Here is a 26,927-nt window from a genome sequence, read left to right on the forward strand (position 1 = left end):
GTGAGAAAGAAAAACGACTTCTACAACCTAAACTACGACACGTCGAAATAGCCTTTTAGCTCAGTCAGTGCTTTCAAATAAAAGTTGATCAGTTCAGCAAGAGTTTACGTGTTGTACCGGTATCTTTCATCAAGGGACGAGAAGAAAACGAAACATTCAAACTCAAGCTTATGTTTACAACAATAATTAGTTCAAATTGAAAGATAATGCAACAACAGAAGGCAATGCCATTTAGTCGCGGATCTAGGAAGGGGGAGGGGAGGGGGTGCACCTCCCCATCTTCAGCCGCAGTGTCCTGAAACTAGTAAAGTGGGGCCAAAAAAATAATAAATGTAATCATAAATGTCCTTAATGTATACTTGAATTAATGTATACTTGAATACTTCAAAATTGTCCGGGTGCATACTGTCCGACCCCCCTGGCAGGGCGTGACTGCGGCACGCCTTTCAACCCCCCCCCCCCCCCCACCCCGTTTCCTGAAAGCTAGATCCGCCCCTGCCATTGCACACTATATCATATCGATATATTTTTTTTATTGGCAATAGAAGTGGACCTCTTCTTCACAAAGGTGCCACTTGAATCGAACCCTCCACATGATACTATTCATTAGTAGAGTGTCTTTTATTGCTGCGAAGTTACACATTGCACTGTCACAAGAGCCAGCGCGCAGTGTTTGCCGAATCCTCCACGCCTCTCTTCACTGCCCGAGTACAATGCGCAACAGAATAGGCAGATGAAGCCTAAGGGCACTTGTACCATGTTCAAATTGTTTTCAAGTCTCGACAATTCAGAGATAATAACGCCGTGTTCAAACTTCAAAGTACCAGCCCATAATCATATTTCTGAAGATTTTAAGTCAACACGCCAGACAACCTAATGGTGTTGGACCCTTTGGGGTCGCGCCCGGTCCCGATAATATGGAAGTTTTCTTTTTTTATTGGCCAGCCGCAGAAGGCGAAGGGAAATAAAAGACAAGTTGATAAGAAATCCTGATTTGGGTTTTACTTGTGCTGGTCGATTGTTTTTCATTATGCACATTATTTTATAGCGTGTGTTCTTTAACGATATAGGCCTACTAAAACATTTATTTATCACTTTTTACGCGAGATTAGTAGGCCTAGGACTAAGAGCAAGAATATATCGAACGGCTATTCTCAAGGAAAGGAAAACAAACACCAATTATTAAAAAAAAAAAAAAAAAAAAAACATTGACTGCTGCTGTAGTTTAACGCTCCCAAATAAGCGACGGACATGTAGGTCTATGAACAAATCTTTGTCATCAGAATTACTGATTTTTGAAAAAAAACGACAGTGTATCAACTGTGTTCTCCTAAAATAGGTTACGGAGTTGATCTATATTTTCAAAATTGCTGTTTTCCACACCCTTTTGAATTATTTTGAAGGTATGCAGAGAATATCATGACAATAAAAGTTAGGCCAAATTTATTCAATGTGTTACACAAAAGTAAAAGCGAACAAAGTTGCGTAGTATGTTAAGCTACACGATAATGAATAAACCAAAGCAAAATCTAACTAGTTATTTATTTATATGACATTTAATTGATCTACTTTAAAGGATTTGTAACAGAATTCATCAATGGCAGTATTCACGACATCGCTAGTTTATATTGAGTTCCGTAGTCCATTTTATTCAAACACCAATGTTGCCAATTTTTGGTTTCTCATTACATGTACAGTGCATACCTCGCGTTATAGAGACATAGGGGGCCTACGAGTTTTGTATTTGGACCAGAAACACAGGAAAGATGTTTTTAATTTATTCATAATATTGAGAATGATTCATCGCATCACAAGATATATTTACATGTGTAAATCGTCGTTGATCCTCCACTATTTAATTTCTCAACTACAGGTCGTCAATAAGGGTCTATGGAGGCTGAACAGTAGGCCTGCCAATTTTGGGAACACTGAAGACAATGCGAATTCCGTTTTATTTCCTTGGTTCGTTGCATGTTTGTTTGTTTGTTTGTTTTCCCTGAACACTTTAAAGTTTAGGCCTTGTGAGAAAGTGGACACTATTAAAATGTGCATAATGTTTCAACAAAGCTGTTCCAGCGAAGTAGATCACTCAAAATGTCAAATACATATATGTCAATAGAGACGATTTGTCCAGAGCTCAGTCATTGATATTGAAGGCCAATACTGTATACAATTGAAACTTAAACTCTATAATGAGCATCCGTTTCCACACCTTAAAAATGTACAAATAACTTTCTGAGGCGTATTTCGTTTTAGTACAAGTGCTTAAATAAGTGTGGTTTCCACAACCGTATAACTTGATCTTGTCGAGGCCATCAATTAATTGGAATAATGTGATCACGGTCGGGATGTTATCTTCCTTGCCGTACACAAACTTACTTCGATTAGTGTTTTCTCATACGTTCTCAACGACACCCATACACACCGTGCTGAAGCTTATTGCATATTTACGCGTGGAGCAAAAGTAATTCGCCTGTGAAGTTTCAACCATCTTCAACACGCAGGTGGAATGACCTTTTTCTCAGAAAAAAAAATTGAAGCACATCGCCTCGTTAAAAACAGCAATTAAATTTAATAAATCGAAGACATGTACAACCCAACATTTCAAATCGGCATTTTGTTGTTCAAGTCAAGTAGCTCAAAATACAGAGTTCCTTCCATCAAAACTGTCGGCCTGCCCCCCCCCCCCCCCCCTTCGTCAATCCGACTGCCATTGCTACTATACACAATCGAATAAAAGACAATAATAATTTTTGTTGATTATTTCCAAAAGAAATGATCTCGTTCCCGGTTGAAATCATTCATATTTTAAAATCATTTTGGGATCGTTGTCCACCCGATGTTGCCCAGTTCCTATGTTCCCCAGTCCTTAGGTTAGGGTTATAGTAACATATGGACTGGGGAACATATGAACGGGTGCGTTCCTATGTTCCCCGGTCCCCAACACTAACCCTACCCCTAACACGAAGGACTGGGGAACATGGGGACTGGGGAACATAGGTATGAACCCCTTGGGATCTCCGGGATCCTGTAGTGGAAAATAGCACCGGCTCTAGACAGAACGTGTATACCAATAACCGCTTGGACAAAGTTACCACAAGAAATTTGGAAAAAATGGAGTATCCAGACGCCACTGCTTTGGTTGTGTACAAAGTCTATGGAGAGTCGAGTGCATTTACCAAGTATTTTCTAACAAAACTGGGAATGTTTCTCAGTCCTAGCTCCATGTCTGTTCAGCATTTTTGCAATGACTGATCTTCATGGAGACAATATGTGATGAACAAAAAAGTGGCTTCAGGATGCAACATTTTTTTCCCAGAAATTTCACGTGCCGTATGTTGCACGACTGCAATGATTTTCCCCTTCGACTTGGCAGATGCAGTTATAAACACAAACCACTTTTATTCGACAAAGAACCTTCAGAAAGTTATAAGCCCGATTTGAAAGAAAAGACAAATCCCATTGTTATCTCTCAGTAACTTCTGTTGACACATCCGATACAGCATCTCACAATTACACTGGTCCATAATGTGCATTCTAGCATAACTGATGTTAATGTCAAGACAGGTATACAGAAAAAAGAAAATAAATGGCCTCTCAAATTCTACCCGCTCCTTTCAGGTTGTTTATTTTCGATCTTTTTCACACGGTATCATAACCTTTTACGGCTCCTCGTCAAGGTTGTGCAAATGGGTTGGTGGTTTGCGCAGCACGCACAAGTGAAAAAATACTAATTAGCAGAACTAAACAAGTGAATGGTAGGATTCTGGCTTGTGGAGTGGTCGGTGTTAAAAATGAGCAATTGCTTGTCGTAATTATGTGGGTAATCCACAACACGCGAGCTTTCACTCAATAGTTTTTATTGATATTTTTTTTGTGGCTTTATTTTCTTGCACCTACCTACCACGAAATTCCCGGCAGAAACTCATTAGCCATGGGGATTAACAGGCCATAATTTTATAGTACCTTTTATTTCCAAAGAAGAGAAAAGCAATTAGTTTTTCTTAAATTAAGAGTAGGCCTACCACGTTTTATTTAATGTTTTTGAAAAGGCACACGTTTTATAAGTAATATAACACGCTGGTTTGAAAAAAAAATTAAAAGGTGGATTTACACTATTCAAATGTACCCCAAAATCGGTACAATTCGCTCTTTTCACGCTTCCGCCATGGGCATGCAGAGCCTCAATCTGGCAACTTTACACAATAAATACATAGCCGGTTCAGTGATTCCCGTGTGGGGGTTCAGATCACTGAACCGGCTATTTTTATTGTGTAAAGTTCTCAGATCGAGGCTGTGCATGCCCATGGCGGAGTGTGAAAAGAGCGAATTGAACACGTGGTCAACCAATACTTGAGCTCGTCCTAATTAAAGATAACGTGCTCTTCCCCCCCCCCCCCCCAAAAAAATTCTCTAACGACTTTTCAATTTGTATATTTTGTTTTAACGATTTTTTTTTTACTGTATTCGGATTTTGGGCGTCTTTTTTAACCCTCTGAAAAAGGAATTTCATTCTGCGAACGAATGGACCCGCCCTGCCAGAGCCGAATTATTGTCTTGCAGCCAGTAATTCGATTTTTGTGAAACTAAACGTCGGTAGTTTTTTCGTTGGATGTCTCATTCAAAAGTGTATATTTTTTTCATTTCTAGAAAAATATCAATTAAAAAACAAATTTATTTTTCAAGGTGAAGCTCGAAAACAGCATGTCTTTAAACGGGTTATCTCTAGGAACTTTAAACTGTAAAAAACACAAACAAACAAACAAACAAACAAAAACAAATAGCATTCGTAAACAAGCTGAGGACTTTTCTTTTGGAATATTGTAATATCAGCATTTATTTCATCACTCTTGTAGATTAAGAAAGAGTTATAAATAAACTGTACAATAATAAGGAACTGTTACATTTTCTACATCTCCAAATAAGAACACAATAATTCATACAACATATAACCATATAGGTACATGTTTATTCATATAACCATATAGGTACATGGTTACACTGCAATTCTATATCTACGCATATCGACTATTAAAATGACTATCGGTTGTTCCCCTAAAAACAAAAAGCAATCCGATCTTTTTTATGCGGGCCATTTTCTATTTTAGCTAAGCGTGTGGATTATTTTCACACGTGTTTCGTTTAGGCCAAAACAAAAAGTCTCCGGTTTCTGGTATGGAGCTTGCCCCAAAAGTGGTGCGGCGACGCGGCCTTTTTTTTTACCGGTTTTTTTTTTTTTTTGCTTCAAATGTCGGCTGATGACTGCAAATGGTGCCCGACTAAACTTAGTGCAAATATATGGGAGTCCAGAGAGGTCACATAACAACCTCGTCCCCAGTGCTTACTTTATTTCCAACCGCGTTTCCAATAGTAAACCCTGGATAGGAAACTTTCTTCCTGTATCCTGATTCGATACCGCAATTGGCTAGTAATGGATTTTTATCGTGTACTTGGTGCTATATATTCACAACGTGCAGTACGTGTTTTCGCGATCATTCGTCCACGCCTTCTCGAAAATACTAATTTCCTTTCCAATTTGCTCATATTAATATGAAATATGATACTGCATGTTGTCTCGATAAGATCGTAACAGTTTGATTTCAAAAATCGTGTTTTCGTAACTCACGCCATGCTCGCGCTGCTACGCATTGACTCTGTTTTTACCCCAGACACCGCATACAAAAACAAACGCTAATGTGTAACGCATATCCAGGCACCAGACTGTTCCTCATTTGCATACGTGTGCAAAAATCTTGCACATGCAAATGATCCAATACCAGGGTGAGAGAGCAGGTAGTGGTGGGCGCGTACTGCTCGACATCCTGGGGACGAGGTTGGCCACATAAAGCTTATTCTCGATCATAACCCCATCTAAAAACACGTTAAAATTGTGCAGCAGCAGGATTCCAGTCAAACCAGTGAGTTTGGCGGTTTTGAGACATCATCTTGTATTGAAAAAAAAACTTTTTCATTTTGCCGACGCGCATGGCTACGGCGACGCGCGCGCATACCAGAAACCGGAGACTTTTTATTTTTTTGGCCTTAGCCAGTAACGCTGGGAAATGAAGGCCATTTCTGCACCAACGATGCTGGCGCTATACACAATGTGTTCATGTATGTTCCGCGACTGGTAAACAATGTGTTGGGAGTGGGACAAACGAGCATAAAGGCAGTGCGTTTTGATCGAGCCATTCAATTCAAAGAACACAAAACCAGGAACTAAAAATGGGGAACTGTTTGAACTGTCTGAAGTTCATCCATGTACTTTGCGCCTATTTTTTTTTTATTTGGGGGAAAACCCTGTACCTATAACATTATTTTATCAAGTCTTTCAAACGAAGATTTAAGATTCAAATGATATAGTTGGGACTTGCAACAGTCCAAATTAGTATACAGTCCCAGATGTAAATGAGAGAGTCCGTTGGGCAGCCCAATTTATAGTTTGAACTGTTATGTCCCATCTATTGTTGGGGCGAAGCTTTGGTTTTGGAGTAACAGTAACGTTGACAAAAATGCTCTCTAATGCGGCCTCATTATTATACAGAAAAATGGTGTTCTCGAAATAGTATAACACATTCCCCCTCCCTTAAACATCAAATGGAAAAAAATTCCTGTATACGTGGACATCACTTATTTTTCCCTGCAATGACCTATTAGCCATCAGAAAGTAATAACATGTCCTAAACAGTCAAATTTAGCAGGGAAAATATTGAAGCATTTACTGAGAAAACGCATTCTTTAGACCAGTCTCATAGGGTTTGTGCACAGGGTGTCAACATGGTCAGGTGATGTCCAGATATGGAATTCTTTCCCATCAAATTAACTTGATGCAGAGACAATCATCCACACACGTGTATCACTAGTCCAGTGGCTGAAATGAACACCTTTCTTAAATCAAGAACAAAATTTCATGATCAAATTTCGATTAAAAATTAAAAACAAAACGAACTAGATATTTTACAGTATATTTAACTAGATAAATCAGGTCACGTGGTGGAATTCTTCTGGCAAACCAGTAAAACTACACAACAAAAATTCATTGTAATCATCGTCATCTTCTCTGCACACACTTTTGGTTAAAATTAAAAAAAAAATTTTGTGGAGCCTGCTCAATGTTCTCCCTGGAAAATACTCAGTTTCTTAAAAAGTAAACACATAAAGTATACATCAGACTAATTGATTGTTAAGAAAGATAATTCAGGAAAAAAAATAGCAAAGATTATTTTCCATGGAAACTACGAATGCCAAGGAGGTTGTCCGAGTGAATAATTCCCCAGGATCAGGCTCTAAACAAATGCTACTATACATTACGGTGTTCCTAGTTTCATTCTTTGCCAATTTGATGATAAGGCACTCACAACCAAACTTTGACAGGCCACGACAAAACCGGTCTTTCAAAATTGTCACAGCCTTTAGAAATAATTAAACCATTATTTTGACAATCGTTTCAAAGAGGGATGTAAAACTATTTGGAGCATCGCTAGAAACCAAAGGGTAATGCAAATATAAGAACTGTGAATATCTCTTTGACCTGCCTACACAGTTTTGTTATGTGGAACTCTGTACAGGCTAGTTTCATTTCCTCCTTCTAACGCTCCCCCCCCCCCCCCCCCCTTTAGAACAAGTGTAAATGTGTTGGCTTACCGCCTTGGTCATTTCCAAAATTTGGCTTTCCATGTGGAAAAAGACTTTTTGCTTCCTTTAAGCACAATATTATACATATGTCACAAATTTATTTTCACCACATAAAACAACTGTTCATTTTTCCTTAATTTATAGACCTTTCTTTTGTTTGTAAACATTGGCGCCATTTTATATGGGCTGCCGCAAGCGCATAAATTGAAGCCGTGGTTGGAAACATGTTTTTCCAAAAAAGTCCCCATAACGCCCTCAATACATAGTAAAAAGGCATGTTTAGGAATTATGTTGTACCGTATGTTTGTTGACAATGTTGTATTCTCAACAATCAAATAATATTTTTGTTATCTGTAATAACTCATTTTTGCAGTGTTGGACCTTCCATAGTTTTGCAACCTGTGGTTGGCAAAATGTGCAGTTGGCCAACCAAGCGTAGAAAGGTCTATATGCAAGAAAATTACTCCCCACTAATAATGCATACTTCAAACAAGGGTTCAGAGGGAATCTGGGGAGCAAGTACCAAAGATCTTGCATGAACAGCAGATATATACAGAGAATTTACCACTGTTGTCTTAACATTTGGACACAACATGGCTCCGTAATTCACCAGCGCCCATCCTTGTATGTGGACACCATTTTGCATCCACACTCAGCTCAGGGTAACTAACACTAACAGTGGGCGCTCCAAAGCATAAATCAGGAATATTTCTCTCTGAGCAACAGAATTGTATTCGTAAGTGGATACTTGACAGGTTCGGGCACAGAAGATGTGGTTTTGACTCACAAAAATGAATCTTTCCAGTATAGAAAATGACCAAATTTGATTATCACTAGCATTTTAAAATCGGATTCCATAGTAAACATGGCAACTGATACTGAAAATATTTGGCATTTTTTACCAATGTAGGCATCAGTCATATTAAGTCTCCTGCAACTACACTTTATTTGATGTACCATATCAACAGCTGATGGTGGCCATTTTGGAAAATGGCGGCCATGTTTGTCGCAGGACAAATCTGAGGTAATCTGAGTATCATCCATTGTTCACGGAGCCTGCACGCTCTGTACTTACGTCTGATGTACAGTATGTGAGTATTGGAAATGTTATGCGACCCAGCCAATCGGAGTCAATTTTAGAAATTGTGAAGTCATTTCGTGCAGAACTGCGAACTTAGCGGTCATGTTTTTGTTAATACAACGGGTCACAAAGATCAGATAGAAGGCACCCGTTGAATGGTCAGAATCTGGAGGTCACGACACAGTGTTGTTTTGCATAATTAATCACTGAATGTGCACGGATACTGTACATGTAGATGTTTCTTTGCAATTGGCTATTCCATAGACTAATCTGAGGTGGCTCTATAGGCAAAAATCATTATAGATACATTCTAAACGACATGTCAAATTTCATGCTTCTATCATAAAAGGCACAATTTATTCACATATCTGCTGTACTAACTTGCCTGTGATACTCGCTAAACTTTGTGTACATGTTCCTGCTGTGCCTAAACCCGAGTGCAAATAACCGAATCTTAGTTTAAGCACGTACAGTTTGAATTTTGAATAGGATCATTACACCAAAGTAACCATTCTTGGAATATTATCACAATAAAATCAAATTTGACCTCCACCTGACAATAGAGGGCAGTGTTGCTGTTAATTTAGCAGTAGAATGGGTTGTGCCAAAGTCACAAAACGGTTTCTCTATGCAACACAGCATTTACAAGTTTTATTTTTATATTACTTTGTAGTTTCAAGCGTGTTATACACAGAATGATATCTGTCATGATCTGAACAAGCCATTACGTTTTTTTTCTGCCACAGTTGGGAGGGGGCGGAGAGAGTTGGACAGTTGGTGTTGCAGTTTTCAAACAAGGATAATGATGAAATACTGATTTACCCGTGAATGTACAACTCCAAATTAGATTTAACCAGCCAAAGCATTAAAATAAGGCTTTAAGAAATCAGTGGTTTTTGCAACAAGGCTGTCTGAATAAAACAAAAATAACCTAAAGAAATAAAGAAAACCAAACCACGCAGGACGTTGGACTCCAGTAAGCTGCGGGTGACAGCAGAGCTCATCAGTAGCGACGTTGATGCTGGGATGGGGGACGAGGGTAAGACTGCTGGCTCTGGTGAAAGGAAGAAAAAGGAACGGCAGGACTAATAATTATGCCTGGAAAAACAGATATTATCATGAACGCAGACTCCTCAAAACTGGAGTACTAGAGCGGGTTCCAAGTGTTGAGGCCAAGTGTAACGTAATTAGTCTTAAAAGTTGAACTCGGTTAAGGCCAAAAAAAATAAAATACTCGGTCTCTGGTCAGCGCGCGCGTCGATTTTAATCATGCGCATCAACCTTTTTTTGTTTCTTCAAATTAACACGGAAGCTACAACAGCGCCCTCTATTGCCGCGCCTCCTCAAATTTTTGTACCAAGGAGCACCAAGGAATGGGGAAATTGCACCAAGGCAAATGATAAAGGGTACCAAGGCAAATTATGGAGGACACCAATGTATAATGAGGACACAAAAAAGCAAAATAGTACCCACCTTGTCTGTACAATACAAGCTTGAAAAAAAAAAAACCACCAAAAAAAACAACCAAAAAAACACGTTGCCGCATCAATTCCGGAACTTCGGTCTGACCAGAGACCGACTATTTTTTTTTTGGCCTAATATGAAGTCATGTGGATCATGTCTACAGTTCAAAAAATTCAATTTTTTTCTATTAATAAATGTTCAACTGGTATGTATTATTCCAACCAAAAAGCCGTCGTTTTTTCTTTTTTGGACATCTGCAACTCTCTGTGGAAAAGAAGGTTTAGTTTTGGGCACAAACAGATCCGCTGTGCAAGCAGACTGGCTCCCGGTCAGTACATTATCGATACTGAATGTGAGGCGGGAACCAGCCTACCCCGCAAGAACGGAATTACTCACCGGCAGCCAATAATTCGAAATTGTAAAGCACTAATTCAATAACTAAATATAGGCCAATTTTGTTTTGGTCCATGCCTCATTCAACAGTGAATAACTTCTGTTTTGCTTGAAAAATAGCAATTAGAAAAGGAATGTATTTTTTTGGATGAAACTCGAAAACACGGGGAACACATCTTTAAAGTTACATTCCTTGTGCTCTTCAAGAAATTCGATTTATTTTTTTTAATTAATAAATGTCCAACTTGTACGTTTTAGTTCCAACCATAACACCTTCCTTGTTTTCCTTTTCTGGACGTCTACAACCTTCTAAAAAGGTGATCTTTTGTTTTACAGTATTCATCTAACTGGATTTCAAATGAACATCACCACACATAATATTCTTGAAAAACGTACACACCAAACTCTGCATGGAAGTGGTTTACACTAGTTACTTTTGTTTTTAGCAAGAGATTCACTGACCTGTATATAAAAAAGGGGTACATGTCCGCATGAATAGGGTGATTCGATTGGGGTACACGGGTCTAGATTATCTTCAAGCAAATTTGAATCCTGGATCCCGATTGGCCAATCCATGGCAACAACAGTGTGATGTTATCCCATATACAATGGTCCATATCGCACTCTGCGTATCGGCTATTCTAAGATGGGTGCGCCATTCCTGCTGCACCACATGCAATAAGCTAACTGTTGAAAAGTTGGTGTACAGCATGTGCATCAATGTTTACTGTGTGTCATATTTGGTTAAAGATAAATTCATTATCCCAACTCGTCGTGCTCATGGAAAACGGAAAATATTGTGCGTCTGTGTTCCATATTCCACTTGGCCACTCAGCCTCGTGGCATATGGGACACAGACGCACGACAATATTCTGTGTTCCACTCAAGCTCATGAGATAACTAATAACTTAGTCCAATGATGTCAAATCTATAAGTCTATTAGTTTTCGTTTCGTTCTGTTGTCAAAAAATGCCAACTCTTAACCCCCCCCCAAAAAAAAATCAGAAAGAGATCATTTGGACTGAGTCCATTGTTGAGGCAAAATATATTGTTTCCCTTTCCCTACATTAAATTGGTGGAAAAGTACCCACAAATGGCCACTGTAAATGCTTCAACATTTCAAGTCTACTTCAAATGGAGATGTTTTCAATCACTCCAAATGGAGAAGAGTTGTTCACTTCAATAGGAATTTCAACACTTCACTGTTTAATTTCATACAAAGAGTGGCCTGAAAGTGACTGTGCACATAAATTACTTGGAGGACTCGTAACAGAAGGAGTGCGGTCATTTCAACAAAAAGAAAAAACAAATCGTCCCGCACTTACTTCTAGAAATAACAAATGATAAATGCAGCCCAAAGTGTTGTCTGGATTGACAAGTTCTCTCTCTATGTCCTGGAGTGTCATTATGAACAGACTACAAGAAGTAATACACACTTGGTAACAGATCATATACAGTACGAGAAGCACATAATGCAAGCACACTTATTGCTTGAGAGCATCCCATTTTCCCTGTCATCAGGAGAGGTCTGGAGAGATATAAAACACACTTTACGATCCTTCAGACCTATTTTAAATTGGAGACAAACAAATGATGCTATAAACCCCTACCCAATCTAACACCTGTACTCAAGTTTACAGTGTTTACGCTTCTTTTCTTTTTTTTTACAACCGTCCGTGAAACTGTAATTTAAACCCTCGTTCAAGTCCAAGTCTAACAGGCCGATAAGATGAGACAGTAAAAACGCCATATTTCTTGTTTTTTACTCGTTTATCGGTGACTTGATCAAATATCGCAAGCCGCTTTCTGAGGCAAAAGATCATAAATGTCCCTCATGGATGAAACGTATGATCTGCTCTTTGCAGATTGCTGGGGTTTTATGATATTAGTAAACCGTGCGGACGTGATAACCAACCCATTCTTGAATTTTGAACATGGACTATGAGCAAACTGACAAAAAAACTGTCCAGTAAAAGATAAACGAAGCAGTTTTCTTTTTGGTGATTTTTAAAACCTGTTCCAGTACTATATTGAAGAAAAATAGATTCCTCCAAAAGAGCCAGGGAGGATCTCTTTTCCCCCAAAAAATTACAACATGTACCATCACACTTTTTTGTTGAGCCTGCATGAGTATTTCACTTGTTTTGACGCTTATTTTATGAAAATTCAGGCCCACCGTTCTTCCAATTGCTACATTTCTTGATGCAAGTGATGGAAAATGTGAAACGTCAACTTCCTCATAAACATTGCAACATTAACAGCATCGTGTGCATTATGAAAGGTACATGTACCGGTACATGTCATTACACTTTGCTGTAAGCTTTACGTTTACAACAAACCTAAATTTTAATCAAACCTTCGGTATCATTACAGGGCACAGATCCGAAGAGGTGGAATTCCTCCCCCTACCCCAGGCCCGTTGCCAAGGGCGGGGGGAGCCTGGTGGGGGGGGGGGGCTGGTGGGGCCGGGCCCCCCTAGGCGAGCAATTGCCCCCCCCCCCCCCCACGTCAAAAGCCATACATGTGTATTTTTGTATTTTTATGGTAGTGAGCACCCCTAGTTGTAACTAGGCCTGGCGACGGGCCTGCCCTACCCCAACCATGGGAAGTGAGATTGTCACAAAAAAGCCAATTTCATAGAAAGTGTTACACAAATTAGGTATGGATATTAAGATTACGTTTCTAATAAAAGTACCTTAAAGTTAAAGCACAGTACAGAAAGTACAGTGTGTGTCAATAAAATTGTAGCAGTCAATCCGTAAATATTAAAAACACTAGCACTCTCTTTTTGCAAAACTCATCTATAGAGTCTGAAGGTGTAGTAAATACTCTACACAATGGTCTTATCCCATCTCATTTGGACACCCCAGTCTAGAGATACAGCTATTTGAATGAAAGGACTCAAATTCACATATATGTGAATGCCTTTCATTAGATACCAGATAATATGAAAAGTGGCCTAAACAGATTTTGACAGTCTTTACAAGCTTTGGCGTAACTTTTAAACAAAAGGTCCAAATCACACAGAACAATAATCCTGTCAAGGGTTAAGAAATACTCTATCATTTCATGGTAAATTTTAAAAAAGAAAGATTTAGATTATGCTAAGAGGTACTCTGATGGGTTCAATTTAATCACCTACACAGGACAAAGTGATGAATGAAATGAAAGAGGCCAGCAGCCCAAGCGCATGAGGTCAGATCCATTCAATACCACCGGCCACCCCCAGGCCCACGTGAGAAAGAATCAAGAATCACATAATGACAATACCAAGATCAACAAGGGATCATTTCTCAATTTGCAAACACAGCCGATTTTTGTGTGTGTGTTGGTAATATTGACGCGGCTAGCTTGAATGAAAGCACTTTAAAACAGGTTTCTGATGGCACTTGTGTACACACGTACACAGTTGGACGGTGCTAAAAGTCAAAGAACTCATCTTGAATAGGTCTAACATGCCTATCCCCCCTCCCAACAACTATATGCTTCAACCAATACAAAGAAAACGGGGTGGTGATGGTGGGGGGGGGGGGGGGGGGAGTTGACTCGCCTTCACAGGGTGCTACGTACACTTTTCAACATGCAGCCGTTCGTGAACCCCCAAATGAAGGGAAGTGTAACTTGATGCCTGACGTAGTAGTGTGCACACACCTCCTCTGGCTGGTTCCTGCCTCGGTTAGAGAGTGTGGTAGAGGAAGTGAGGTTGGAGGGACGGAGGGAGGGAGGGGGGGGGGGTTAAAGGAAAGCAGGCCCAGCGTATGACTGTACATGGGGTAAATGTTTGCGCAGGGATTTAGCATGCTCTAATCGACTTGTAGTCGGCTGGTGGGCCCTCTGGGCCATGACAGGGGATATGGGTTGGACGGCCGCGACCAGCCACTAGAGTATTGTTGGCCCTTTCCTTTGCCGAGGAGATAATAAGCATTCATTAACTCTTAATTAACCGAGGAACGTCTCCTGTCCTTCCATTGCCCTCCCCCATCCCTTCCTCCCCCTCCAACGCTGCGCCATCCCTGCTCTGTCCTGTACAATGAACTCTTGTCACTTGAAGCAACTCCCCCCCCCTTCTGACTTGCCTTAGCCATGTTAGCAGAAAAAAATGGGTGTTCAGCCCCACGTGCCAGGCCTCACGATGACTTGCAAGCTGAGACACCCTGAACGTGACGGCTAACAATACCCGAGACTAGACATCCAAAGCAATGCCTAGTGGTGACTGTGGCGTTGACTGTTAAAAAAAAATTATAAAAAAACTTTGCTCTTCCAAAACAAGAGAGGAGACAACTTAAGCCTTCATTTAAAAATTGATAAAGCGTGGAAATTTAAATCCCTTTCAAACGTATCATAATTGTTTATACTTTTTTTTAGAAGAATTTTCAATGGATAAGAAAGACATTTAGTTGAGAGAAGGGGGGAGGGAGTAGGGATCAGATGAGTGTGTGAGTGATTTGCATTGCTGGTGGTGGTCGAACGAGGTGGGCCCCTCACGTGTCGGCCTTCTCTTATTACACAGAAGTCAAATTTTGACTGCATATCTAAGTACGGTAATGCCAAAACAAGCAAAGCAAAAAGACCAGCATGAGCACAGGGAACCACTGGAGAGTTAAAGGGTTTACACCTCCACCCCCAACGACCCCATCCCCTAAAAACAAAAAAAGTGTGGAGAATACGGTGCATACATGTAGTTCCTCTACCAAAAATATATATTGGAATCTATAAACAAATATTCATAGAAACGAATTCACTGCAAAACCTGTTCATACCATGTGAAAACCCTGAAACTTGATTGAAGAAAACAAAACAAAACAAACCCCAAAACAGGTGTAAACAAGAAATACACATACTTAAAAAACTTGAGCAGCACTGTAGATACAGTGATTCCCAAAGTCTCTCTTACACATTAAGATATTGCTTGGCTGAATACAAAAACAGCTGTAATACAAGGGAAAAAAGTAGCCCTCAAAAACACCAAATAAGGGCCCCCCCCCCCCCCAAGAAAAAAAAATATATTAGAAAATTAATATACTGCCGACAAAACCATTATCAGACATTCGGGACCTCTATTGGATTCCTGTATCCTCATCAAGTGAAGCCCCCTTTCCTGAAAGAGCACAAATGGAGAATGAATAGATGAGCAAACCGTGTACCCAAACACTCCAAGAGCTGAGCTGACCTGCTGCAGGTTGCCTGAGCAAATGACAGGAGGAACGGTGATAGATAGCTCATATCTTGAGGATGGAATGTTAATGAGAGGTGATGAGATTGTCTGTGCATACACAGGGGCCTCTGACAAGGGGGAACCTACATAGTGAAAAATCGCCACCAGCCTTACTGCAGGAAGCACGAGTGGATTATGAAATATTATCTTTAATCAAACACAGGAAGACGGCAATCCAGCGCATGGAGGGTCCCCGTTGTAGATGAGGCGGCTGACGGAACCACAAGCCACGTGCAGGTTGGGGGGGGGGGGGAGACGGGATGGTGCTGAGGCAGGGTCAGGGTATTACATATGCAGTTCCCTTGGAATCCCTTTACCGAGAAAAGGATCGCTGGCCGCGGCACGGCGCATGCGAAGGGGTCCCGGGGAGGCCGCTGGAAGTTTACCCGTCATGCTACGCGGAAATTTGAAGTGTAATTACATCAGTTTGTGGGGATACGTTTACCTGGCTGAAAGCCCTCAAGTGGGCCACTCTCCACTCTGAAGGGCCCACGAGGCCGGGGGCTGGCGCACCGTACACGGTCGCCAGGCACTCGTGCCATTGTTGGAGGGGAAGTCGTTGAGCGGTAGCAGGGAACCGGCCAGAGCCCAGCGTCGTTCGTTTCATTCCTCCCCCCCCCTTCCACCATCGCTGATGAATTGTGGGTCCCTCGCTGACGACGAATCTCCCCAAGCATGGAAAGATGATGACTAAATGAGGCACTCAATGAGGCTAGGCCTAATGGATCAAGACGGGGCCTGCCGGAAGTCAGGCCCTCCACGGCCAAGCAGGGGGAAACCACGGCACAATGGGCCACACGCAAGTGCCAATTTGTTTATCTTGTTCCCCTTAGGCGACGCGTAATATCGGATGAAAACTCCTGCCCACTTCAGCCGGGAAACTTGAACCTCCATTTTGTTCCCCCGTCTTCCCTCTTTTTTTCCCTTTTTTCAGAATGTCCCCTCATCATCGTTTTCTTTCCTTTCTTCACGGTTCCTGGCGGGGGTTATGATAATGCAGGAATCACCGCGAATATTTTCTCTGTAGTCCTTCTATTCTTTCTGGCATCGGTCCAGCTCGGATTGCAGCGTCAACAAGCAGCCAATCGGCATACATGTCAGACTTTCCTGTTCTCGTCCCCCGCTGCTTTGCATCCAAACACAAAAACCCTCCATCCTTAATTGGAAAGTAAGTGAGGGCACTCTTTACAATGGGAGAAGGGGCGTCCTCCAAAGGTCAAGACTTCATCTCCATAATCATTAAACCATACTTGAACACTCGTTTGTTTTTAAACCACGTGAGGGCCACACAAATCCATTATTCCATTTAACAGATATTCACGTTAAAGTTAGAATTTTTTTGATTTACGCTAAATCAAGTAAACATCACCAATGGGAATGAACAAGAGATAACAATTGATATTGCCATCCATTTCTTTTTTCGTCATAGAATTGGTTCATGTACATGTACTGCAGGCTGACTCAAATTTGAATCAATTAAAGGTCAAAACTCTCTTTAAAACAAAATAATGTTAACATCTTAAGTCAGCAAACAACACTTTATATGTCTTTAAACTGGATTTCATCTGCAACACTGAATTACATCTTGTTGATTTGATAAGCTCTTGGATCTTTATGATTTGACAACGCATACATGTACATGTACGTGCACAATACATGTAGGTCACGAATACATTGTCCAAAAGTATACAGTTTCTTCAGGAACCGGTAGGCTTACATTTTTTACATATGTATGTTCTTATTCTGGGGACTTCCTTTGCAAATCTGCATATTACTTTTATTTCTGAGTGTGTTCTTCGCAACAGAGAAACTGGACTGAAGTCAGAAGAAAACACATTGTAAATTCAAAGAGAATTTTTAAAACCTTAAAAATTGTTCATCATATGCTTTTTGTTCCCCAAGATTGTATTTGTTCTTGAGGTGTACAAATGTATAAAAAAAGAAAGAAAAAGGGGTACACAATTTAACAATAAAAGTTTGATGACAGTTATTCAGATCTCTTATTCTCTTTGTCCAGCACAGTTAGTGCTGCAATTGAGCCCTACGGTTTGGTTCGGGTTTGGCTCGGTTCCGAACTTTTTATCCGAACACTGGTTCGGTTCAGGTTTGGCAACAAATTAGAACTGCAAAACGAGTTGCAGAAAACCTCTTTTAGAAATTTGAAATGAGCGTTGGTTTCTATTCGTGAAAAACCCCCCATCTATATTGCCCTTTTTGTCTGACCAAAAACACATCTCAACAACAATTTGACGTCAAAAACTATCAAAAATTACCCATTTGTATTTCTTCTGTCACATTGATGGTGATTGAGAGTGCATGAAGCATTGCCAAACCATTTCCCCCCCCCCCCCGACATTGACCCGACATCAACTAAAATATTTTGGCCTGCAATATCTTGCTTAGCACATAGACTGGTTCCCGCCTAATAAAGATGAAAACGAACGGTTATTAGGACTGAGAACCAGCTAATTCGGCAACGACATCGACAACGTGAATGATGTCAAGCAAAACCGTTTTTGGAAACTATCTAGAAGTGAAGATTTCAGCCAGTAATTTCACAAAACTGAAAGTCTTCTTTTCTGTGTAGTTTTTTCCAAGCACCATTGACCATAATTAAAATAACTTAAAAGTTTTCGAGCCCTTTATGCCATGTCCAACTTTGGACCCCTAATTTATAGAATAACCTATGTAAATGAATTTCCTTTCATTTTACGTTGGCTCCTTCAGCCCAAAACATTGTTTGCTTTTAATTAGCAGTAAAATTTGGTAATTTCACGGCCCAAGTTTTGAGTATTTTGATTGTGCTTAAAATATAAATATGTGGCGCTAAAAATCGGTTTCCGAACATCCGAACTGAACAATTCAGTTCCGTTCGGTTTGGAAGTGCTTTGTCCTAGAATTTGGGATCTGTTCAGCACTTTGGTTGCAGCACCAGGCCCAGCTTATAAGATTCTGGATTGAAAAGTGTCCAAAGTAGAGCAAGAGTATAACAGGGCACAAACAACACAAAGTCATCTTGACAAAACCCGTCCACCCCAATAAGCATTTCACATACATGTACCTCTCATGAGTCATCATTACCGCTGGTTCATTGCAGTTCCCTGAACAGGAGCTGACTATGTGCAAAAGAGTACCAGCAAAATCAAACTCATAACAGGACAACAAAAAAAACAACCCAAAAAACACATGACTACGCATAAATACAGGTATGTTGGCAAAAAGAAATATCTGCCACATTCTCATAATTCGAAATGGACGGGATGCACAGCATGCATGTATATTAATGAAGTAACAAATGTTTATTTTTTCTATCCACACAAAAAGCTGGTACTTTATGAGTTCATTTCTTCACTAAAGTTTTAGTATTGCTCAACCGGCACTTGTTTCCAAGTCCATATTGGTTTGTCAAATTAGGCCATAAACATGATTGATTTATTCGTGAGAGAGGGCCTGAAAGAGGAGGGGAAAAAAAGAAATTTGTTCCACACTTTTCATAAGATCCGGGAGTAATTTTGTCTCCTGAAATCTTATTCCGTTTGCAGGGCACCCAGCAGATATTTAAGCTGAGTGGCAGCCTGCCAGCTTTATCGTTTATGCTATGAACAACCTGGCAAAACTGACATTATAAAAACAATTCCGGGTTCACCTTTTTTAAAGCTATGTTTTAGTATCATGGGCTGTTAGGCCTGCAAGTATAATATCATTTTTCCGATCAATTAATTATTCCTTTTTTGTGTTTTTGTTTTGATCAATCAAAAGGCTAATTCATTTTTCTGTGTCAGTTGGTACATGTACGTGTAAATGATGCCGACATCAGAAGTTTCATTAACCAAAAAAATCACTCACTTCTCAACAATTTGGGATTAACATAATTTTCTTAAGGTATTTTTTTGCGTCGGTTATAGTGTGTTTGCCTCGCTTTCTTTGGAAAGAGTTTTATGCTTGAATTTTTTTCCCTCAATCTTTTCAGTGAGAATTGTTAGTGCTGCAAGCTCTTGCACACCCGAAAGGAAGCCTTCATTTTTTAAAAGTGGGTTTGGATTAATCAAACTGGGAAAAAAAGTCACTAAATAACCAACAAGTTGATTGATTAATCTAATAATGGAATAATCTTTGCAGGCCTATGACTTTGAAAGTAGAAGGTGATCGAGTACTGCAGTATCAAAGGCATACCAACAATAGTACATACAGTTACCAACCAATAAATAGGCCCAATATTGCCTACGCCGACCAAATCACGATTGCATGTCCTCAAATTCTCTGCTATTAGAGCATTTTGTGGGCCACGAACTTGAGGGTTTGTAAAAAAGAAGATTGGAAGCCGTGCACAGGACTGTGAGCTTGTATTTTGGTGAAATTTGGATGAAATTGAGCCTTAAAAGTAATCTTTTGTTTTGCAATGGAGCATATAGGCATCATTTTTCAATATGGCGATGGGCTTCATGACAATTATTAGGGGTGTTCATCTTTGGATGGACATTTCTCCCAAATGCCATCAGATTACCCCAAAAAATTGAACAGAAAATGAAAGATGGTGAAATAAGCTGAAATTTGATGTGCATCTCGAACACCTTGGAGATTTACGAGTATTTTTCCTGAATTTTGGAAGTGGGGGCATTTATCATTGGGGTCTATGGCAGTTTATTTACTGGTCTGCAAGCATAGGCATGATGTATGCCTACATGTACATGCATCAATAAACACTCAATCCAAAATTGAGGGGGGGGGGTTAACCAGTTTTCAAAAACTTATTAGTCCTCTTGCATGGGGTGGACATGAAATATGAACTCGGCAATTCCATGGTAACTCGCATTACATTTAAAGGGTACTCCTACGTCAACTCTGTGACTGTTATTCTATGAAGTCAAAGCATTTGGGATGGATTTTTTTTCTCACAGAAGTTTCCTTGATGTTCAGTGATTAAACTACAAAAAGAGGCCAACGAAATAACTTTCTGTTGGTTCAGCAATCACCTTTTTTTACTGGTGACTCGTTTTACAAAAAAAGGCCATTGCAAAAATTTGAATACCTTACATTTGAAAATTTCCTCACACTGCGCACTGTTCAAAGAATCTTTTCAATGCCCTTACACCATAAGCATGATAAGGGTGTAATTCATATGCCACATGTAATTATAAAGAAACAATCAATCGTGAAATCTCTGGAGGGATACATTTTGGTAACTCCGTAACTTCGGTAACTCGTGTTACAGTTTGTTCGCCGATCTTTGCTACAAGTTCAAACATATAAGAAACAAACAAAAAACTCTTTTGACATACAATATGAACCTTTCTCTCTACAGTTGACCACTTTCCATCTCACTGGCACACCACTCAAATGAAAGGTCTTGTTATCCTCTTCAATTTGATACTACATTTGAAGTTGTGATGCTTGTTGGTTTGAAATTTCATAAATTTTCAAATTTTTAGCCGTGTCCACTTTTGCGTGGAATTGCCCAACAAGCTTTCTTACACTCTTTAAAACTGACTCAAGTCCACTCAAGAACCCAGTAAGCAACAGTAACAGTTGTATATCACCAAAAAACAACCCATTTTTCCATACCGCCACAAAGATAAAACACAAAGCATCCTGCTTTGTCTACTACGGTAGCATAACTGAGGAGAAAAAGAAATCCATGGAATTGCAATGTGCTTGTGTAACAAGATGGTAAACATCAACTAAATAAATGTTAACCTGTGCAATGTGTACACTGAATCCATGTACACAAAAGTTCAACGTTGCAAAATGAACCAATGGAAACATTCAAACAAAAATTTAAGAAAATGGATACATGGAGGCCTGTCGCCTGACGTTTTGACCAACCATAGTCATGACTGCACAACCAAATGTCCAACAAAGGTCGCAGATGCGTGAACTGAAGCTCGGTGCATGCAGTTGGGACATGCATGTGACATCGGGGAGATGCCCATTTTCATTGCCCATGTGCAAAGTGGGTGGGCTAATGTTCAAATCCAGAAATGTCCATCCATGCCATACACAAGTTTAAAGGGAAAATACAACATTTGCAAACATCAAAAAATAAAACTACCAAATCATTTTGAAATACCTTGCTGGACTGTTAGTGAATGACAGTGTAAAGCATCCTGTAAAATCATGGCACCTGGTATACTGTCATTTTCAAGAAAAGTGGTATTTTTGTATCAATGTCCAACGCTGGTCGGCCGACCAGCGTTGGAAAAAAATGGCTTTTTTTCAAATACTGGCCCCAATTGACCATCGCACTTGTTTGCAATCAATTACACACCTATGAACGGGTACAAGCCAGCTAGACTGGTTCCCTGACCTTACAATTCCCCAATGTATGTAAACTGCTCTGTTTCTTCTTATATGGAGTCAGGGAACCAGACTACAGGGTCATGATTGTTTTTCTTGGTTTTTATAGCATTTTCGAACCCAAAACCTCAAAAAAGTCAGTGTAACTATATTTGCTATATATTTCCAACCCCCCCAATTCCATTCATTTCTGAAAATTACAGCAAAAGCAAATGATGTATATTCCCTTTAAGGTGACTTGGCTGCACAATACTGGCATCGGTCAAAACTACACAAAAACCACATTTTTTCTATAGATAAATTTGGGGTGATGAGGAATAACATGTATAGAAGTCAACCAAGATGCATCCTAAACTAATCAGTGGTTCTCAGAATGACCACAGACAGACACGATCACACAGTAAAACCTGCTGTTACAAATGTATGTGCACACAGTTGGGAAGATAAGACGGCTGCGCTAGAGAGCAGAAGATTGAGGGTCTCGAGTCTCACCTTAGCAAGCCGGTAATTTTGTTCCCACAAGCACTCAGAAAGCACTCAATTGGTCTACATTGTATGCATTGCTTGTAAAAACTACGTTGCAACCAAAATATACAGTGTAGGGCTCTCTCTGGCCCACGTGACCTGGCCTACATCTGGTACCGGGAAGTCAGCGTTGCCATTGTAGTAGGCAAAGATCGTATAGAACCGCGCGCAGTAGGTAGTAGGCAAACCTTCAAAGCTGTGATGGGTGGCAAAAACTGTGAGAAAAACGCGGAGCCAACACCCAGTGCTGGGTCGGCACGATTATGCCAACCGTACACGGCACAGGTAGTGACCAGTTTGCCATTTGATAAAGAATTTGTTGTTGTTTTACGTGATAATAAGTTCTTCTGTCTAGTTTGCTAAGCAAACTCTTGCCTACTGCATTGGTGGCCGATCACAGGGTAACCGGATGGTCACGTGGTACTTGGACGTCATACGTCACACCCGTATTAAAAAAACTTAAAGTCCATATGAACCTACCTGGTAATTGCCCCCACTGCCCCCGCTACGTCCATATTGTTGCTGCTGCGTGTACCTTGATTGATTCTGCTGGTAAGCTGACTGCTGGCCTTGCGCATTACGGGACCAACCTGTCCCTCCATAGCCACTGCAGGTAAAGAGATGAAGAGATTTATCAGTTGGTTACGTGAGAGTCTTGAGTGGATCAACCTACATGTAGATGGAACATGTACAGTTGGAAAGTCTTCATAGACTAATTCAGGGACAGCCATGTTGTGAGGTGGAACTGCAGTAGCACCAGGTTCGCGCGAGTCACGCTCAGGAAGTACGCACGCACTCTGGGCTCCTTGGACCAGTAGGTAACCAATATCAGCGTGTGCCTGGTCTTTAAGAACGCGTGCGACGTGCGCCTGACTGTGGCACCAACCAAAAATTGCTTCTGATTTTGTTCGCCGGATTACACTACATGCCTAATAAAGTTACAAGACAAGAGAAAATTCCAAGCTGCATGAGACTTTCTACAGTGTGTCTCAAGATTTAATGACACACATGCTTATGACATATGTTTTAAAAAAATGAGGATGTCAGCATATCTACTTAGGAAAGTTGCATGTCCGCTTTTTTTGGCTTCAAGATTCTGTGTAAGACATGTTTCTCAGCAAGATACCTTGTCAAACTTATTCATATTCTCAAATTTAAAGCACGGCTTTCTCCCACAAACACACAAAAAAAAGAACAAACGATTTCAATAAATACAGTGCATAGACCAATCCAGTCACAATATCAATTCTATCACGAAACCCCTTCAATGGCGAACGCATTGTGCTAGCTATTGTTCAGATAATTCATAATGGCGCAGTTGCTTTGTACAATGGCATGAACAATGGTTTCTTTGTTACAGGGGGCCTCGTGAGTGTACAGTAATCACTTGCCCGGATTCGTCTATAGATCACCCCTTCACCACGTTCACACCAAATTACAGCAGTTACAACTTGACAAGCAATAACCTTCTACAACAGATGAATGGAGTACTTTCTGGGGTCTAAAGAGGAGGACCAAGATACTTACATGTAAATCATTATCCATCTTGACATTCAACTTAAAAGCAAATTTAGATTTCAAAATCTCCACATTATCTCAGGGTTAGCCCTTTGTTGCCCTGTGTTTACAGAAGCACTCTTGCTTCACTTTTGCCACCCAGTTTTTTTTTGCGATGTGCAGTCATGTTAATGATAATTTTGTATACAAGTTTATGCATTTAGTGTAAAGTTTTGGTAGAAGCCAAAAATATAAAAGTTAGTGAACATTTATTTAAAATCATGACGTCATGATGATGACACTTGTTGGTGCACACATCTAAATGTGATCTTGTTCTGAGTCAACTTTGGAGTCGATTTGAGCAAGGAAAGTGTCAATTTCTTTTAGTAGAATGAAGTATAAAAAATTTAAAATTCATAAAAAATCAACCAATGACGTTATCATGACGTCACTTTGTATTTTGCACATTAATATTATCTACATAAAGCTTCCCACCAAGTTTTAGGATGATAGGACCTTCTCTCATACATGTATGTATGTGTTTTAAAAAAATGAATTTCGATGTCATCGTAACATCACAACACTTTTCACATTTTTGTGCAAATGTCTATGACCTAACAAACTTATTACAGAAATCATTTTGAATTTACATGTAGCATGTTGCGTTTGTGAGATGTGGAAATGAACTTCAACACTTCCAATAAAATTACATTATGACTTCATCATGACATCACCTCAATTTTCATCTATAACACATTCCTGTCTATGAACATACAAAATTTCAACCAAAAGAGCCTTGTAGTTCTCTACATATAGGCCACTGAAAAACGCACCTTTATGATGACGTCACGTGACACATGATGACGTCATCATGACATCACTTGTCGAGACACACCTTTGCTATGGGCTTTATGTCTGGATGTTAAGCGTCATTGGTATATGACTAAGTTCAATGCCCAACCGTGTACAAAGTCTATGGGATTTTTAATCGTAGACCCAAGAAGAAAAAGTCAGGGGAAAAAAAATAATCAGCACAAAAACAAAGGCTTTTCCGCAACTATACAAGGATTCAGCACAAAAAGGACACAAGTCCATCACAAACGTCAGGATGAAGGTGATGAAGAAGAAACTCCACACCGAAGATGATTGACTAACCCAATCCTTACACTGTCGGTAAAACTATGGCAGTGTCTTGTCACTGACAAGTGACTGAGCTCAAGAACTAAAATTTCTCATATTCCTTGGAAAAAAATACACTAAACTGTTGTATCTATAGTTGACCAATGTTTGAAAAATGATTCTCGTCAGGACCAGCCTTTCTGAGGTTCACTGCATCGTTGGATTAGACATGCATTCTGCAATTTACAGCAGAAAGACAGGATCATGAAGTTCAGCCATGACCATAATTGGACGAAAGCAAAGTGGCACAAATCAGAGACAGGTAAGGCCAAAAAAAAAGTCTCCGGTTTCTGGTATGGAGCTTGCCCTAAAAGCGGTGCGGCGACGCAGGTTTTTTTTTTTTTTTTACCCAACTTTTTTCTCTCTTCAAATGTCGTCTGATGTTGCAGATGACGCTTCGATCCCTTAAAACTCTCAAAATATCCTTCAGAGTGCAGCTTGAGGTGACCTCAGTAAGGCCATAAGGTTTGAGAAGTATATTGAGCTAATTAAAAAGCATTTACAGGTTCCAGATACACGACCATCGCTCCGTCAGTCTGGCTTCCAGACGCACAATTACAAAATTACAACACTGTCTGTAAATGGTGCCCAACTAAATTTAGTGCAAAATATATGGGAGCTCAGAGAGGCCACATAAAGCTTATACTCGATCGTAACCCCATCTAAAACACGTTAAAATTGTGCAGCAGCAGGATTCCAGTCAAACCAGTGAGTTTGGCGGTTTTTAGACATCACCTTACATTGAAAAAAAAAACTTTTTAATTTTGCCGACGCGCATGGCTACGGCGACGTGCACATACCAGAAACCGGATATTTTTTTTTTTGGCCCTAAATACGATAAAAAAACTGGGGTCTTTCACTTTCAGGTACATTTGTTTACATATGTTACACAGTAGCTTATGAAAGGCAGGTATTTTTGTTGCTGGCACGTATGTAGGAGCTGCCAGCCGTACATGTATGTACGCGTAGCTTTTCTTGCATTCATTCATATTATAAGTCCTGTTTTGAAAAAGATAGCACAGGACACAAAATGTGAGTGACTAGAATTTGCACAGCTAAGTACATACCAGTACATGTACCTAACATGATCATAGACTTTAGTGTACATATGTGCAATAGCCAGTTAAGAGGGCAATGCATTTAATAAAGCTTTTATTCTGCTAGGATAGGCACCAGAAGACCTTTTGCTACTGAATTAAAACAATAAAAAAACGCCCCTAAAGATGGCGGCTACTCACAAGGCCTGTACAGATTTCAACCTTCAAGAGTTTCATGACAATTTTAGACCTGTAGGTCTACTTTCACTTTATAATTGGCTAGAGTATTGCATGGATTATCATAGCTAAGCCAAACTGCTCATCATCAAACTGCCCTACCACTAGGATTTGACAAGTACGAGAAAAGCCAAAACGGATGCTTACCCCAATGAAACTAAATCCTGTCATGTTCAAGCGACAGACACTTCGTCCCGCCTGCCTAAATCCCGACACAAGGTATAAATCCACCAAAGACAGCGAAACGTCCATTTCGGACCGGACCACCTCACAAAACTGTGAACCGCCCGACACAAAAACGCTCACCAGAAATAATAGTCAGACAGACAGAGACACACATGCATTTATATACACACACAAGCCCCCGCTG

General features: G+C 40.1%; 1 protein-coding gene across 3 annotated transcripts in view; it reads right to left on the minus strand.

Annotated features, from left to right (window-relative positions):
* Positions 1–8,001: 8,001 nt before the first annotated feature.
* The window catches only part of LOC119740209 (5'-3' exoribonuclease 2-like), an 88,282-nt gene continuing 69,356 nt past the window's right edge, over positions 8,002–26,927 (minus strand). The window contains exons 33-34 of one of the 3 annotated variants that reach the window (XM_038215421.1): positions 23,088–23,214; positions 8,002–9,770 (exon numbers count right to left, since the gene is read on the minus strand). In XM_038215421.1, coding sequence (XP_038071349.1) covers positions 9,720–9,770; positions 23,088–23,214 — 178 coding nt within the window. In that variant the 3' untranslated portion in view covers positions 8,002–9,719. Of the gene's footprint in view, positions 9,771–23,087; positions 23,218–26,927 lie in introns of all 3 variants that reach the window. The other 2 variants (XM_038215420.1, XM_038215423.1) reach the window with 2 other exon arrangements.

The sequence above is a fragment of the Patiria miniata genome, unplaced genomic scaffold, assembly GCF_015706575.1.
Source record: "Patiria miniata isolate m_02_andy unplaced genomic scaffold, ASM1570657v1 HiC_scaffold_5, whole genome shotgun sequence".
In the NCBI taxonomy this organism is placed as follows: domain Eukaryota; kingdom Metazoa; phylum Echinodermata; class Asteroidea; order Valvatida; family Asterinidae; genus Patiria; species Patiria miniata.